Consider the following 18,165-nt stretch of genomic DNA (forward strand, 5'->3'; position numbering starts at 1 on the left):
TAATTTGTTAAGATGCTGAGTGAAACTACATCAATACTTATATTGTTCTCTCTATATTATGGTCTAATATTTCACTGCTTTTTGTGGCATCTGACATCTTGACAAAAACTGAAGCACGATACAAAGACTTCAAGAGCTGAAGCCAGGAGTCACAACAGTTTGACCTAAGAGTCACACTCTGTATCTGGGGCAGTAACAGACTCAAATCCTTTGTGAACTGAACAGAGAGGAAATAGAATTCACTGATTATTTGCATACAACATAAGGCCCTGATTCAGTAAAGCACTTAAACATGTACAGGAAGTCCCCAACTTATGAATTGTGTTCCAAAAGTTCACCTGTAAGTCAGTTTTTTGGAACTTGGAACACATTTTCCCCAATGTTATAAGTATTGGTTAGGTTCTCAGGCAAGCCCTCAAAAGCCTATTTAACCCATAATGTAACTGAAATACAGTATATTTCTAATGAAAAATAGAAAACAATACTGATGCAATACTAGCTATGAAATAAAACTGAAAACAATGTTTAATTTCACTTCAAAACTTATGGCTTTCCTTGATACAGGCTGTCACAACTCATCCACTTATCAGCCACGATTAGGGGTTGTTTTTTGGGCTCACAAATAGAACGAAAGCACGCTGCTTTCCACTCAGAAGGCAGCAAACAGGCAACTAAGTAGCAAGTATGTACATAGTAACAGTACATTGATGCAAGTACTTCCCAAAAGCAATGACTTGTTCATGCATGTGGGTTGGCATTTGTATACTTGAATTATTAAAATAGTAATATGTTAGGGAGCTTTGTTAGTATGTATGGACGTTCGTTAAGTAAGATGTTTGCAACCTGGGGAATGCCTGCAATTAAATTTAAATCTCTGAATTAAATGAGCTTATGCATGTGCTTAAATTAGACAAGTGTTCAAGTACCTAGCTAATCTCGAGCCTAAATTATCATTTTTCTAATTACAGGAAACTTCCGATAATCCGGCACCTTTAGGACCCAGGGGGTGCCAGATTATCAGATATACCGGACTACTGGAAGGGGGGGCTATGAGTGGTCTGGGGTAGATTGGGGGGGATGCACCCCTCGGCGCTGCGGAACCAACCCGGCATCTGGAACCCGGAAGTGCTCCGGGCAGCCTGACAATTGGAGCTGCTCTGCCCCAGGCGTCCCCAAGTCAGCCTCTGGTCAGTTTCAGCAGTGGCTGAATCGGGGAAGCCAGGGGCAAAGCAGCTCCAATTGTCAGGCTGCCCGGAGCACTTCCGGGTTCCAGATGGTGCCGTATCATCAGGAGTGCCGGACCACTGGATGCCAGACCACTGGAGTTTTACTGTACTAACAATATGCTGGAAAAGACACAGTGAGACTCGCCTGCCCAAGCATCCTGTAGGTCCTCTAGTCTAAAGGAGAGACAGAGAGGACAACACACATTGGGAAACCTGAACTAATAACCTGAAAAATTTCTCTTCTCCTCCCGTGCTCACCCATTATCTCCAGTGGAATGGGTGTATAGCTAGACTCTAAAGCAATGGTGGGGCTCGTGCAAGTAGTAAGTCTTCTAATAGAGAGCTGAATGAGATTAGAGACTGGGGACCTTGTGCACTGGAACTGAGAATTTGTTCCAAAATATGCTGAAGTGTGGAAGAAGGCATGGACAAAGGAGTGAGGAGAAGGTAATAAATTTAGCATTGAGGCTGATGTGCTTGGCAAAGAGCAGAGGCTGATATAGGAACAAAGCACAAAAAAAAACAAAAAAAAAAAAAAGAGATGTGGTAAGAGATTTAAAGATTAAGCATGCTGCATTCTATAGAAGACAAAGAAGTGCTCCTAGACGAATTCAACAGGTTGGGAAGATGATCTGACCTGCTGCATTTTGGATAGGCTGTGATGGAATGGGGCTTAGGTTTCAGAGAGGTCAATGATGAGATGGAGGAAGAAGGGAGGCAGGACATGATCTGGACACAAGTGAATGTTAATTAAAACTAGCTAATGTAGATTAGCTAATAAAAACAATTATTTTACAAGTTTCATTGCACAATGATTTTGAGTGGAATCAGTCAGACTTTGTAACTACTTCAGAAAACAAGAGTCTTATTAGTAAAGAAGCAAATGTTTTGTTTCTACTCACCTGCCTGTCTACTTCTGGAAGCAAAAGCAGGAGGTATTGTTGAAAATGCTGAGGTAAGGAAGCAAAGGTGTGTTTGTTTATTAAAGCCCTCAGGTTAGTGTTCACTAGAATTGATCCTGGTGTTTCTATGTCAATATCCTCTGCTTTGGTCCATTTCAAATGTCCTGGAATAAACAAACAAACAACAGATTCACATTTACCACAGATAACAGACCAAAAAGGAACATTTTTTTCTCAAAAGTTATCAATATTTTATACATTATAGTGCACTCTAATAAGACAGAGCTTTGTGAAGGGGAATTCAGCTTTCACCTAGACTCCAGGAGCGTCCTTCTGTACATCCCAATGTGTACTTCCCCAGCTTACACAGAATCCATTTTCCAGTTTACACCATGACCAATATTCTCTTTCCTGAACTAGAAACCTTGATTTAGCTGATCAAGTACATTTTCCTGTCATTTCACCAACATACTTTTAAGCATCTACTGCTAAGCAAAATTAGTTCACGCAAAGTGGCTACTTGAATTGGCCCACATGGGTGAAACTATTATACAGCGTGACATGTTTATTTGTGCTCCTGCAACACACTATTGTCCACCTAACCCTATGCCTTTGCTTTTTCTATATGTGGCTACTCTTCCGTATTTTTATCCCCTCTCAAAAAACCTTTTGTGCATTATCACCGCCTCAGAAATACGTGATCAGAAATGAGAGACTGTCTAATTTATTAGTGATATAGTAATTTTGTGCAAAGAAATTAATATTTTTCTGCTTCATAAAACTCAAAAGATGTAAATCATATACTGCAACTGTAGTCTAGCCTATTAATGGGACAAGACAATTCATGAAATTAGCTGACCAGAACCAAAAGAACCTGCAAATTCCAGGTGAGATTTAAAAAGAGTAGATTTATACCTAGAAGGTTCAATAAAAGAGTGCAAGACAGAAACAGCTAAGGCCAATCACCCAAGATTCTTGTTTGTTTGGATTTTTAATATTTCAAAGGTCCTACAAAGGGAAACACTTCACCAAGATCAAACCCAAGCAACAAGGTGAGTCATGCCCAAGTTTTGAAAGAGTCTCCTGGATTTTTTAATTTTGTCATTGTTAATCATGAGAATACTCAGCACATTGGGCGTTTCATCTGAGGATCTCCAAGAGATCTGTAAAGGAGGATAAATATCCCTATTTTAAAGATAGGGAAACGGGCAAAGAGACCTTAAGAGACTTACTGAATGTCATTCAGTATGAAGAGTAATATTAATAACAATAGTACACTTTGATGCTTTCTGAATTTTTAAGAGCCTTATTGTTTCACCTCTGCTGAGAAGCTATATTATCCAATGAAAAGTTTGCAGCCAAGTTGCAAATTCTATAATTTTCCCCTTTGAAAGTATAGAGAAACTCTCAGCCTTACATAAATTTTCCTGCAATTCCTTGTTACTTTTCAACAAACAATACTGAGTGAGATAGGGTTAGGTTTTTTTCAGCATAGTGTAACCTCACACTAAACATACTTCCAACATACTGCATTTCAATCCAGGAAAAACTCCATTAAAATCAGTGAATCCCCGATTATGTAGGACAATTGTATGGAAAAAGTGCACATTTTAATGAGTGCATCACATTAAATTCTCTTCACCATCTGTTCCACCCACTAACTATACATGCAGAAAAACCGTAATTCCCAAAGTGTAATACAAATTAAGCATGATGCATATGATTTAAATGCATGTTTACATTCCTTTCTTTTAACAACATAGGATGCATCTGTCTTCATGTTTTAGGTGCAAACTGAAGAAAAATTGTTCTTCCCTGCTAGTATCTTCCCCTCCTATGGAAAAAATTCATGGAAGGGAAAAGGTGTTCCAAAAACTAAAAATGAGTTTAATACTGCAGGGTTGCTACCAAAATATCTCATCTAGAATGAAAGGTTCCGAGATGGACAGAGGGTGATGCCTTGAAATTGCAAATAGTCCAAGAAGCTACAGGAAAAATCAAGTTTCCTCTTTGCAGATCTGGGGTATACGCATATTGTGTTGGCTCCTTCACTCTACTATCAACTTCAATTCAATATTCCTGCAGAGACTGGTAGGAGTAACTGTTTTAACAACACAACATATCGTCCGAGAATAAAGTAGAATGATTTAAAGAAATGTTGAAAAATATGCTTAAAAATGTGTTCAGGAGGAGCCCAATATTGAGAGGAGATGATACATTTCTTCTTTGCTTATAAAAAAGTACCTCAGATACCTCAGGTATCCTTTGAATTATTTTATGACCATCAACCTAGGGGACCCAGGGCTTTCAGACAACTGGAATTTCAGGTCAGATAAAAAAAATAAAGCTCTGCAGTTTTAGAGTATACATACCTCGAAGATGAGAGAAACTAACTCGTATTAACAAAGATTACCCCTTTCCAGCTCAGTAAACTAACACAGGACCCAATAAACCAAAAGATATACTATAACAACTGGGCATGGGAATTAAATCTATGCCACATGAAAAAGTTTTGCCTCTGCTCTAGGATTAAATTAGCAGCAAAATGGCAAGCATCATGTAGTCATGGGAGTTCTAAATCCTGTATATCATGCAATTACTGGAGCTGGTAAAGAAGGACAAATATTATAGTCTGTGAATTTATTCAAAAGGAAAGAATGAACCCTGAAGTGGTCAGAACTGTTTTCTTGCAGGGCATATAACAAATAAATCAGTGAGGGCACCAAAAGAAATATGGGAGACTGGGAGAGTCTCTGGGAATTCAGATAGTTAAGCAATGTCTGGAATTAAACCAGACACAGCACTGGGATTTAGACCTGCTCTTAAAGGTATATAGCAATTATTTTACTAGTAACCCAGAACACACTATGATACTTACTCTCACACAATAGATATCGAGGGCCATAAACCCATAAGACAAAGATTCAAGCGTATATCTGAATGGATGAAACCTTTGGCAGAGGAAGAAAAAAAAACATGCTCAAATTAAAGGTTCCTGAAACCTCCAGAAGCCCATGGTACTCCCCAGTGTTACTGCGTTCCCAAAAGACAGGGGAAATAGGTTCTGTATAGATTTCAGAAAAATTAATGTTATCTCTACATCTGATAGTTATCTGATGCCAGGAGTTGACAAAATACTGGAGAAAAGGGAAATAGTAAAATCTCTCTCAACACTACATTTAGACAAAGCTTACTGGAAGATCCCTCTAAAACACAACATCCCATTGTAAAACAGAACTGCCAACACCCTCAGGATTTTTTTTTTAATTCAACAACGCCATGTGGTTGATGTGGCCCACTTGCCACTTTTTAAAGATTGATGGATAGTCTGCTGAAAGACAACGTATGAAACCGAGTCACAGAACTTAATGATGGGCTCTTATTTAAGAAGACTTGGGTGAACTATCTGGTACACCCATGAACAGCAGTCTAAGAATTACTTATAGCAATCTGTATGAAGACATGTTGTTTAACAAACAGAGAAATAAAATATATGGGGGGAGGGGTCAGAAAATGGACTCAAAAATAAACCAAGACAAAGTCAGGACACTAAAAGTGACCAAGATTCTTATCAAAAAAGAAAATGTAAATCCTTCATAAGGTTAGTTAGCTACTACAGAAAGTTTATTCCCAACTTCTGAGATGGCTGCTCCACTAACAGATCTCACCAAATACATGTCAAAAGGACTCAGACTGCTAAATGTGAGCTGCCCTTTGTGGGAGATAAATGTGATTACCCCTTTTTACACAACCCAGTCTTTGAAAAAACATTCATTTTGCAAACAGATGCTTCTAAACTGGGGATAGGAGCAGAGCTAGCTGAGTGAAGAATTTGAAGAAATCAAACACCTTATTCTGTTTGTGAACAGAAAACTATTCTCTAAAGAACAGAAACATTCCACAACAGAATAGGAATGTCTGGGTTTTGAAAGCTTACTGAATTATTATATGGCATTTAGAACTCTAGCCATATAGCTTCAAAATAATACATGAGTCTTAAAATCAACATAACTAAAGGGGAAACATGCATCATTATAGGATGGAGTATGAAAAAACAATTGAACATGTTTTCTCCTCACAAATGTGCCATTCTCTTCTGGAATAAGAAAGAGAAGACTGGGGGAAAACATAACTGGAGGTTACTTTCCAGCTAGTAAAGAGGGTAATGCAGCAAGCAATAGTTACAAAATGGCCTCTTTGGGCTGCAGTTACTTGGCTCAGTCAAATTTAAAAGGCCAGTTGCAGAAAGGCATGCTAGGAAAAAGATTCCTATATGAAGGCAAGTTCACAGGGATGAGGTAGCCATTAAAAGAGGTGTGCTGCTCTTGAATTGATAATAGCATTGGCATATGACAATGGCAACTCTCTAAAGGGAAATTACATGGTTTATAAAAACTTCAGTATTACAGAAACAAATAAGATACTTTAGACATTCCAAGACCTACTCACCTAAACCAGACTTTTTTAATCTCTTTAAATGCTGACTTGTTTGTTTTCCAGTTGGAGATTTTTGCCCATGTTTCATTTCTTTATCAGAACTGTCTGCTTCACCATTTTTAGATTCAGATCCTTAAAAAAAAATATCCAGAAAAATATTACAGGGATGCACTTTCTTCCACCTTCAAAACAAAAATAGAAGTTGCTTTTTTTAAAATCAAGAGCAAAATCTATTTTGTGTGATACCTACTAAAAGATAATATACATTTTTAGTCATACTTTGATTCCTGAGCGCTGGAAGAAATGGAAGAAAAAGATCAATAAATCAAGTAAGTGGAGAAAACTAAAGTTTGCTGAACTTTGCAGTCAATCAAGATGTTCACTAATCCAATATCAATTGTGCTGTTATGGTGCTCAAGAAATATATTTAAAAATAATTAAGCTCCATGCTATGGAGCAATAAAGCAATCAAAGGAGAAAAAAATCATTTCTTTAGAAAGTAACTTTTAGAAAAGAGGAATATCTAGAAAATACAATCAATCTATTATAAACGTGGAGGTACATCTCTGTAGGATCCTTTTAAAATGAAGCAGCTAACAACCAGAACTAAAGGTCAGGGTTGCACTGTGGTGATAAGAATGCCCCCAGAACAAAAAAGCTAATGCAAGGATCTCTGGTATTGCAATGGAGAGCTCAGATACAAATTCACACTCACAAAGGAGCTGTTTTTGACGGTGTTGAATGCCAGCATGTGGTCTTCCATTAGAGTTCCACCGCCGAACAGAAATGTTACTTTGCTTTCCCTTAAAGCTGCTGCTATCAACTGTCGTTTTATTATGTACTTTTAGTTCTTTATTAAAACAAAGGAAAAAAACCCTTCATTTTTGACTAGCTAGATATGGTAAGGAAATAAAGAAGTTAAATAAAACTACTCTGTGAAAGTATCATTATTTATAGCAATTCTAAATTCTGTATGCTAGATTCATTCAGAGGAAGGCTTTGTGACTAGAGCTGATATTTCACAGTCCTTTAGCTATTTACCTGAAGGTGAATCCGACTGCTCATCAGACACCTTTAATGGTGTCAAAACAACACGAGGAACAGTCTTGTTTACCATCATTGAGACTCCATTTCTTCTTTTCTGCTGTTGTCTTAAAGCCTATAAAAAATAACAAAACATAAAAATGTAACAAAAATACTGCTTTTAAGCGGATTACATGAGACATTTGCCTGTCATTAAACTGAACCTCTTAAGATACCTGTATTTTACATGGTTACTGATTTTCAGATTTCACATTTGCTCCCTTTATGTCATTTTTTTAAAGCAGAAAATCAGGCTTTTGGTGTTAAAGATAAAGAAGGTGCACCTCAGACATTTTCTAATACAGTTTTGACAACAAAGAAGCACATAACTGTTTGCTCTACCTTAGCAGCTCAACATGATAACCCATGGAATTTGAAACTAAGACATCCAAGTAAAATAAATGTAAAATAAATGTTTTGAAACCAGAATAAAAATGTGTGTGTCTGCACATCTCTTGCAGGTGCATCCTCTCCAGTATACTGCTCAGTCAATCAAGTTAACACAGAGTGTCATCAGTATGTACAGCATGTAAGGACTACAGTATTGATGCACTCACTCAGCCGTGAGTAGTGCTGCACAAAATCACTGAACATGGCAGGAATCATTTATTTCTGTGAAGGGAATCAGTCCTAATCTTGGAAACCTTGCAGCACTTGGCTTCTGTCTGCTTGACTTTGGGCATTAACCTTCAGAACACGAACACGATGGTGTTCTCACAAATCCAGGGAAAAATTATACAAGAATAAATTTCTACAAATGGGAGGGCTTTGTGTTTCATAAATGGATCAACTACAGGAGGTTAATAATGTAATACAAAAAATTATAAGTTTAGAAGCAGTGCATATCTGCTAGGTTGTTTTATACAGAAAAAGACAAGAGACTCAAAGGTTTTAAAATTATATGAACACGAACTTTTGCCAATTAAGAAATTTACAAGAATTGAAAGTTTGGAATAAGTCAGAATGGACAACTAAATACTTATCTTCTATAATCTTCTAATTTGCGAACAGGGGCAACAAATAGGGAGTTTTGAGAGGGAGTTCTCCAGGTAAAGGGGGAGCAAATAAATACGGGACCCTTGAGGTAAGGGGCTGTCTGTTCGTGTGTTTGGGAGTTACTTGCTGTGTGCTGAGCTTATATTTGTCTGTTTGAAGGAGCGTGTGCTGTGGCTGGCAGTTGGAAGCTGTGAGCTTCTAAAGGTTTGAAATCTAGAAGCCTCTATTTAATTGGCTGAGCCTTGGTCAGGGGGCCAGGCTATCAGGAAGGCCAGGGCTTTATAAAGCAGTAAGTCAGCGACCAGGGATCTTTGCGAACAGGGGCAGCAACCAGGGAGTTTTGAGGGGGAGTTGGGAAGGGACAAAGGTACATTTGCCATTCTTTATAGTATAGTTTAAAGGTTTTATTCAAAACTTCCTGATTTAACTAGAAATCCTATCAATAACCTAGGTAGCTGTAAGAGAGAATGCAGGCAGAAGCCCAGCAGCAGAGTGGGGCTGTTTATTGCACTCAGTGTAGCATGTATGATTACCTGCTCTATAGATGGGTGGTGTATGTGTGCATTTGGTGCAAGGAGCTCCTGGCCCTCAGAGACTGCGTACGAGCTTTGGAGGCCAGGGTGGCTGAACTGGAGGAGCTGAGGGAGGCAGAGGTACGTAGATGAGGCTTTCCAGGACACAGTAGAATTGTCCCACCTCCGGTAAGACAGCCCTGCCTCACTGTTAAGGAGGAGAAGGAGAGCTGCTCAGAGAAGGAGAGCAGTCAATGATAGCAGAGGGAAACCTTTCCATAGTTGGGACCCTCCTCCGGATGTTGGGGTATCCTCTCGCACTGAGGTTACCTCTCTGGAGGAGGGGCCTCCAGTCATTAGAAAAAGGCAGGTGTTAGTAAAAGGAGATTCGATAATTAAAAATGTAGATAGCTGGGTTTGCGATGACCAGGAGAACCATATGGTGACTTGCCTGCCTAGTGCGAAGGTTGTGATGTCTCGAGGCATATAGATAGACTTATGTGTAGTGCTGAGGAGGAGCTGGTAGTCAGGGTACATGTAGGTACTAATAACATAGGGAATGGTAGCAGAGACGTCCTGGAGGCCAAATTTAGGCTGTTAGGAAAGAGACTAAAATCCAGGATCTCTATGGTGGCAATCTCAGAAATGCTTCCAGTTCCACGTGCAGGGCCAGGTAGGCAGGCAGAGCTTCAGTCTCTCAATGCGCAGATGAGACAATGGTGTAGGGAGGAGGGGTTTAGCTTTATAAGGAACAGGGGAAACTTTTGGGATATGGGGAGCCTATACAGGAAGAATGGGCTCCACCTAAACCAAAATGGATCCAGACTGCTGGCACTAAACATTAAAAAGGTCACAGAGCAGTTTTTAAACTAAGAGATGGAAGAAAGCCGATTGGTGCAGAGGAGCATGTGGATCGGACAGAGACGTCTCTTAGAGGAAAGTCTATTGATGGAGATTCTCTAAGTTTTAGTCAGGAGGAGAGGATGGAAGAGGATAAAGTATGGGCCAGACCAGATGAAAAACATTCACACAAAAAAGAATCTGACACATCAGAAAAAGGCAGACAAATAAACAGTGACAAGTTTTTAAAGTGCTTGTACACAAATGCTAGAAGTCGAAAAAATAAAATGGGTGAACTAGAGTGCCTCGTGTTAAAGGAGGATACTGATATAATAAGCATCACAGAAAGCTGGTGGAGTGAGGACAATCAACGGGACACAATCATTCTGGGGTACAAAATATATCGGAAGGGCAGAACAGGTCATGTGGGTGGGAGAGTGGCACTATATGTGAAAGAAAATTTAGAATCAAATGAAGTAAAAGTCTTAAATGAATCAACCTGTTCCATGGAATCGCTATGGATAGTAATTCCCTGCTCTAATAAGAATATAACAGTAGAGATCTATTATCGACCACCTGACCAGGACAGTAATAGAGACTATGAAATGCTAAGGGAGATTAGAGAGGCTATCAAAATAAATGATCTGGAGAAAGGGGTAAACAGTGAGGTGGCAAAGTTTGCAGACGATAATAAACTGCTCAAGGTAGTTAAGACCAAAGCAGACTGAAGAACTTCAAAAAGATCTCACCAAACTGAGTAACTGGACAACAAAATGGCAAATGAAATTTAATGTGGATAAATGTCAAGTAATGGACATTGCAAAAAATAACCCCAACTATACATATAATATGATGGGGGCTAATTTAGCTACAACTAATCAGGAAAGAGATCTTGGAGTCATTTGTGGATAGTCTCTGAAGACATCCACACAGTGTGCAGCGGCAGTCAAAAAAGCAAACAGGATGCTAGGAATCATTAAAAAAGGGATAGAGAATAAGACGGAGGATATCTTATTGCTCTTATATAAATCCATGGTACACCCACATCCTGAAACTGCATACAGATGTGGTCTCCTCATCTCAAAAATATATACTGGCGTTAGCAAAGGTTCAGAGAAGGGCGACTAAAATGATTAGGGGTTTGGAATGGGTCCCATAAGAGGAGAGATTAAAGAGATTGGGACTTTTCAGCTTGGGATAGAGGTGACTAAGGGGAGATATGTTAATGGTACAGTATATAAAATCATGAGTGGTGTGGAGAAAGTGAATAAGGAAAAATTATTTACATGTTCCCATAATATAAGAACTAGGGGCTACCAAATGAAACTAATGGGCAGCAGGTTTAAAACAAATAAAATGAAATTCTTCTTCACACAGTACATAGTCAATCTGTGGAACTCCTTGCCTGAGGTTGTGAAGGCTAGGACTATTACAGGGTTTAAAAGAGAACTAGATAAATTTATGGAGGTTAAGTCCCTTAATAGCTATTAGCTAGTATGGGTAAGGAATGGTGTCCCTAGCCTTTGTTTGTCAGAGGGTAGAGATGGATGGCTGGAGAGAGATCGCTTGATCATTACCTGTTCGATTCACTCCCTCTGAGACACCTGGCTTTGGCCACTGTCGGCAGACAGGGTACTGGGCTGAATGGACCTTTGGTCTGACCCAGTATGGCATTCTTATGTTCTTAGGTTCTGTAATATTAATATTGCACTCTACTCTCAGATTTGTGCTTTTTAAAGATGACACTGAAATAGAGGACATACTTTTAAAGACTTAAGAGATTATTCTTACTAAACACCAGTGACTTAGTTCTGTAATTCAGCTGCAATATATTCATAACATATTTCACATAGGTAGAATACGTCAACATGTCTAAAAGTTATCTATATATTTTATAGTGTAATATTTAAATGATATTCAGATTAATAAAATATAGTTAAACTATTTAATTAATTAATTTACAGAATGTTTATCCAAAGGCATCAAAGCACCATGCAGTACAAACCAAAATACAACATCTGGAAAGCAAACAAAAGAGAGAAGTAGCTCAAATCCACAGGAGACTACCTCAAAGGTCAGCACAAGCAGAAACCAAAACAGTCAGGACCAACCCTATATTTCAGACCTCACTTCACCAACCATACCAGCATGTACAAGTGCTAAAAACTCTCAAAACATTTCCCTTAATCCACACTATTGTGTGGGTAAAAATTAAACCCAGATGTCACTTACCCAAATAATGTCATTTAGATAGCAAATTAAAAAAGCCAATAAAGGATTAATCTAAAATGATGCAAAATGGCACAATGCCAATGTATTGATGTAATCACAACTGATCTCTGTTTGTTAACTCCCATGGCAACTTCACATCCATGTGAAACTGCAGGGAGAATAGATTATAAACCTGCAGTCTCCTATGAGGAGACCGGTAAAGTGAAGATGAGCAAGAGCCCATGAACAAGAAATCCACCCCTCATCAAGACTAAACACAGTCATTGAGGACACACTCACTCATCTCCACTGTAGACCTCAACCTTGTCATAGGCACTTATTGCACAGGGGTGGGCAATGATTGTTGATGAGGGGGTCACTCCAAGAATATGGAAAGTGGTTGAGAGCAGCACTCTTCCATGATATTAACGGAGGAGGTGCAGAGTATGGGATGGAGGTTAGGTGCCATAGGGAGCTTGGGGTAAGAGAGGGAGTTTGGGTGAGAGAGGCAGTTGTGACCTGGGGCACTGGACTGGAGTGCTGGGTGTTGGATTGTGACCTAGGACAGGGAATTGGGATACAGGAGGGGATGCAGGGGTTTGGGTTGTTAGCTAGGACTGGAGGGGACTGATCTAGAGCAGGGGATTGGGTGCTGGATCTGGGAGGGGGTATGGGTGCAAGAGGGAGGCAGAGGATTTGGGTATGTGGAGTCAGGGGCAGGAGTGGGGAGGCTGAGGGTTGGGGAAGGGAGGGGCTGGAGTGCCAGAGGCAGGCTCTGGCCAGGAGATTTACCAAGCCAGCAGCCCATTCCTGAATCAGTCTCCCTGCCTGCCCTGCCCGTGCACATGGCTGTAGCCATGTGCATTGTGAATAAGTAGGAGCTCCTTGTGCTTTGTGGCTAATTTCTGGCCAGAAGGTGGCCAACAGGTGTCCAGGGGGTGAGTGCAACTCCTAAAACTTTTCCCCCTCCCCTCCGGGCTCAGTTTTAAAAGTGAAACTGCCCTGCAGCTGTGTTTCTGAGTGGCATGCAAGTAGGGCGAGGCAAGTGGGGAGTCTGCCTGGGGCTTCCTGCAGCATCCGCAGGCCAGAGCCGGTGGCTTGGCAGGTTGCATCTGGTCCATGGGACATATTTTGGCCAGGCGTGACCTAATGGCAATCAGTATTTCTTGTATATTATACAGAAAATGCAACAGAGGCATATTTGCTTTCTGATACCTCACATTTCGACGGGGAAAGTCAGAGATGGAGCACTTCCATCTACAAGAATTTGCAGTAATTTGATCTAACTTAGGTATTCCCTAATGTATCCATCTCCAAAGTATCTGGTATCAAATACAGCATTACAGTTCTCATTGTCATTCGGATTTATTTTAACATTTTTAATTTACATTTTCATAATTTATCATTTTGAGACCAAGGGTCTTCTATTTAACAACCAAACAGCTAACTATGGGAACAAACCTGGAAACTGCTTGGTCCCTTCCTTGTGTCTAGAGTTCTGGAGGAGGAAGTGAAGCAAGGGTCTATGTATGTGGGTATGTGCAGGTTTGGGCCCTCAGATGATGAAAGATATAAAGCTACATTCACATTGTAGTTCTACTTTAGTTACGAAAGGACCAATGAAGAACATAGTTTCCAAAGAAAAAACATGTTAACTACTAATTCAACCCATGCTTGTTCATCCTCAAACCTCCCAAAGTCAAGATATGGGGGTGGAGGGGAGCCCAACTGAATAATTTAAAATTGATACTTATTGTAAGGGGATGTCTGGCTTTTTGCAGCCCATCCGGTTTGCTGGGAGGGGGGAGGAGGTGCTAATCCTGCTGACCCATCATGGCAGATGGAGCTTGTCAGCTTCATCCAGCATTTAAGGCCTTTCGGGCACTGGGAATCGAGGTCGAGCACTGAGGGGTTTTTGAAAGAAAACTGTAGGGAGACAAGCTTAGGAAGAAATCTCAGTCAGAGGTTTATGTTTGTATTGTTATTTTAGTCACCAGTAAAATAAAATTCTAGAAAGAGTAAGTTAGGACTAAAGAAGTGCGTGAACACCTCTTTTGAGATGGAGACTACCTGCATACATTTACCTGAGCCGTATCAATTTTAGGATAGAAGATTACTGTAGGATTTGAGAAGACTCCTGTATCATAAGATTAATTCTACTTACCTTCAAGTGAATGGATAACTCACACACTAAAACTTAGACATGCTTCGATGCTTTGCTGGATTGGGGCTTTAGCATATCATTCTATATTTAGTGCTTTTATAGTCTACTCTTATCACATAAATCCCTAGGCTTAGATCTTCTGACTGGCAGAAAGGACTGGGTGAGGGGGAAGCAGGACACAAACCAGAAGAGAGAAATTTGAACACGGAACTAAACATTGTAATGATATGTCTATACTCCAATGAAACACCCACACCTGGCTTGCATTAACTGACTGAGGCTGAGGGGCTACCGCTCTGCTGGCATCCAGATGCAGGTTGAAGCCAGGGCTCTAGGATCCCCCATGGGGGTATGGGCCCTGAGCTCTTTATAGCTCCGCAGACCAACCCCAATGATCTTGAGTTAGCGGTCATGGACCAGCTGTAGGTATTGTATTGCAGTACAGAAGAACCTTAAAGGAGACTGGGTGTTCAACTTATACATACATGGCCTGATGCCTGAGATGCATATTTGGGGATAGGTAAACTTCTAGATGGGCTGTTTGTGGGTTTGTAAGAAAGAACAGACAATTGCAGAGAAGGAAAGAAGGTGAAAGAATGTTTGGAGACTTTTTTAAAAGAGAAATACAGTGCAAATATGCATAATCTTATACAAAATGTATTTGCTCTTTAAATGAACAAAATTATTTAAAAAATATATCTAATAAATTTATAAACTATTTTTGTGGTAGATGCCAAAGGAAAAATAATTGAACCTACACCACAATCTGTAGGTGTCTAAAGCAAGGCTCATTTCTTTAGCCCCTCTACACAGTACCATCACCATCCATGACACCACATACCAAAGCAAAAATAGTAACAAGAAGAGAGAAGCAGGCGGTACAAATAGTATACAGATTTAAGCGTTTGAAATTGGTCATTTAAACAAATAGTGCGTAATAGTGCATAAATCAAGCTTTCCACACAGATTTATAAAGCTCAGACTTTATGGCTTCTGGATTTTCTGCAGATGACAAACATGAAATATTCCCCATTTCCCCCACTCAAAAATCAAAATTAATGACAACCTGTTGTATATTACTTTCATATTCTTTACAAAGCTTGGTATAATTTATATTCATCTTTCCAGCAATAAAAATAATTGATTAAAAGCAACCAAAACACTTGTCCCTTCTCTATCAAATTTGATCAAAAATACTCAAAATGCCTTATAAATGTATGAAGGAATTCAATGCAAAGTAACTTGTCCAGGCACTGTAAAAGGCAGAGTCTAAAAAGAGAACAGAAATTTCCTGATTCACAGTCCACTGTACTCACTGAAGAAATCTAATTATCTAATTCCCAACTGATTTCCATACAATAGTCACAAAGGGAAGCTTGCTCTTTTATTTTTTTTAAACCCCCACTAGAGAGCAGCAATGCACTGGAGGTTTCATGGTATTTCCTAAAATAAAGACCAATTATATTTAACTGATTTTAAGGAGGGAAAGACTCTCTGACCCAGGTGGGAAAATGGATGTTCTCCCTGATAACAACTGAAAAAAGCCTCCCTTAGGGAAGGAGTAAAAGAAAATGAAATGATATCAAACTAAACAGTAATTGGGAAGAAGAACAAACAGGCATCCTAAATATAGTGTAAACTCCCTTCTAAAGCCAAGAAGAACAAAACATCAAGTTGTGTGTTTATACCTTACACTGCTCTGAAATCTGTGTTTTAGAAGTTACTTTTTTTTTACATACCTTAACAATTCATAACACAACAGTGCAGCACAGAGATAACGAATTAATACAGAAAAACACTTCTGAGATTAAATGCATGACATGCTGAGGTTTAAAAAAATTGATTATTAACAACATAGATATGTTACACTTGGCTGCATTAGGCAACATCATCCTGGACTGCTACTTTGTTCTCTAAATGTCAAGTCTACAGTCTGAAACTCCTATCATGAAACATAACCTTTGAAATTTCACACATTATGGATCAGAAATGTTAAGCTACAGAACTTTTCTGTTCTGCCATATGAAAACAAGGATCTATTACATGCTGAAGAAACTCTATTACACAAAATAAATAATGAATCTGCACCATGGCCAGGGATACTGAACTGGAAAAAACTGAACAGATTTATACTGTATCACCAATTCATATAATATCACTATAAATTCAGTCTTTGTGCCTTCTTGTACACCCGGTCTGCTAGCCAAATTAAAGAAGTTTAACAACTGCTGTTCCTCCATTACATTAAAATCTCACTGACTTCTCACAAATGCTTAAAGCCCCCACTGTAGTGAGCATTACAACATACTTAAAACACTCTTATGAGGCTGCCACATGTATAAGATTTTTAACACATATTAAGAAGGTTGAATTGTAAATATACATGTGCAACACTAAGCACGATGTACAATAACATTGAAACCGTTTCATGAAAACTGCTACTGAATATAAAAGTAAGATCAAATACATGGAAAGAATTTAGTTATTTCATGCTAGATCTGTGGACCACAATCAATACAGTATTGTATGTAAGAGTCAATGATAAGCAGTGTAGTCCAGTGGATAGAATACTGGAGTTGAATTCAGAGATCTGGGTTCTATGCTCATCTCTGCCACTAGTCTGTTGTATGACCTAGAGCATGAACATTTCTGAGTCTGTTCGGATTCCCACCTTTTATTGTTTTCATTTATATTGCAAACTCTTTAGAGCAGAGCTTACATCTGTAATATGTTTGTATAGTGGCTAGCACAATGGGGGGCATTCTTAGTCAAGCTTCTATATGCTAATACAAATTAACAACTGAACATTGTGTACATCTGTGCTGGCATGGAGGCAACATGTAATAAAACACCCATCGGGGTGTGTGTGTTAAACTAGCATTATTTATCCAATAAGACACTTGATCATACATCCATAGCTACAATTTCCACAGATCATTATAGCTCAAAAGTAAATCTATTTTTGGTGCTTTTCAACAGCACAAAGAAACTAGAAAGATAAAAGAGCTGATGTTTGTGTTAAAAAAAATAATTCTGACTTACATGAGACCGGGGACCAAGGATGATATGTACGTGAGCATACTAATGCTTTTTGCTTTCAAAAAAGAACATTTATTTCAAAACAAAAAAAATTGTTTGTTTAATATAAGTGGTTAATAGTGATCAACTGAAAAGTCTTCTATGGAGAAATACACTCTTCCAATTTAGCACAAAGCAAACAAGCTACACAGGAACCAGCTCATGTTCATCTTTTTCTTTTAATAACAAAACAGGACTATGTTACTGTGATCTAAGCATTGGTTAGTTCACACTAGAAGTGTCTATATGGTGCACTGTAGCATGCTAGTATGCGCTGCAATTTACAGTCCCATCGTCTGAACTGCTGGCCCATGCAGCCATGCCCTCAGGCTGTTTCGTTATTAAAATAAAAACCAAATCACCATTTTCCTTTAAAACACATTCCACAGCCATGGTGCACAGAATACACAAAGGATATACCCAGCTACATTCTCTCTCTATTTTTTTTCCAAGTAAAACATGTATCATACCACTTTTAACTCCACTAATGACATTGCACCAATGTAAACAGCAATTGTGCAATGCATCTTGCTTCTCTGCAGACTTGCCCCATGCCCACACAGAACATGAAAGTCAGATATTGCAGACGCACAGCCAACTGGTTACTTATCTCACAGTTTGCAACACAGCTCCCCAAAGTAATTAGATTATGAGATATTCGGGAAGGCTACTTGGAACCCAAGGGACTCACGGAAGAATGTAGTTCAACTTCCATA

The 18,165-nt window shown here is 39.1% G+C and overlaps 1 protein-coding gene across 10 annotated transcripts in view; it reads right to left on the reverse strand.

Annotated features, from left to right (window-relative positions):
• ASXL3 (ASXL transcriptional regulator 3) overlaps positions 1-18,165 on the reverse strand; it is a 161,775-nt gene that overhangs the window by 46,701 nt on the left and 96,909 nt on the right. For 9 of the 10 annotated variants that reach the window (XM_025180831.3, XM_025180832.3, XM_075920751.2 and 6 more), the window contains 3 exons: positions 7,607-7,724; positions 6,578-6,697; positions 2,129-2,292 (listed from right to left, as the gene is read on the reverse strand). In XM_025180831.3, the coding sequence (XP_025036616.3) occupies positions 2,129-2,292; positions 6,578-6,697; positions 7,607-7,724 (402 nt within the window). Of the gene's footprint in view, positions 1-2,128; positions 2,293-5,006; positions 5,091-6,577; positions 6,698-7,606; positions 7,725-18,165 lie in introns of those variants that run through there. The other variant, XM_075920756.2, reaches the window with a different exon arrangement.

Source organism: Pelodiscus sinensis, chromosome 2 (assembly GCF_052426305.1).
Source record: "Pelodiscus sinensis isolate ZL-2025 chromosome 2, ASM5242630v1, whole genome shotgun sequence".
Lineage (NCBI taxonomy): Eukaryota > Metazoa > Chordata > Testudines > Trionychidae > Pelodiscus > Pelodiscus sinensis.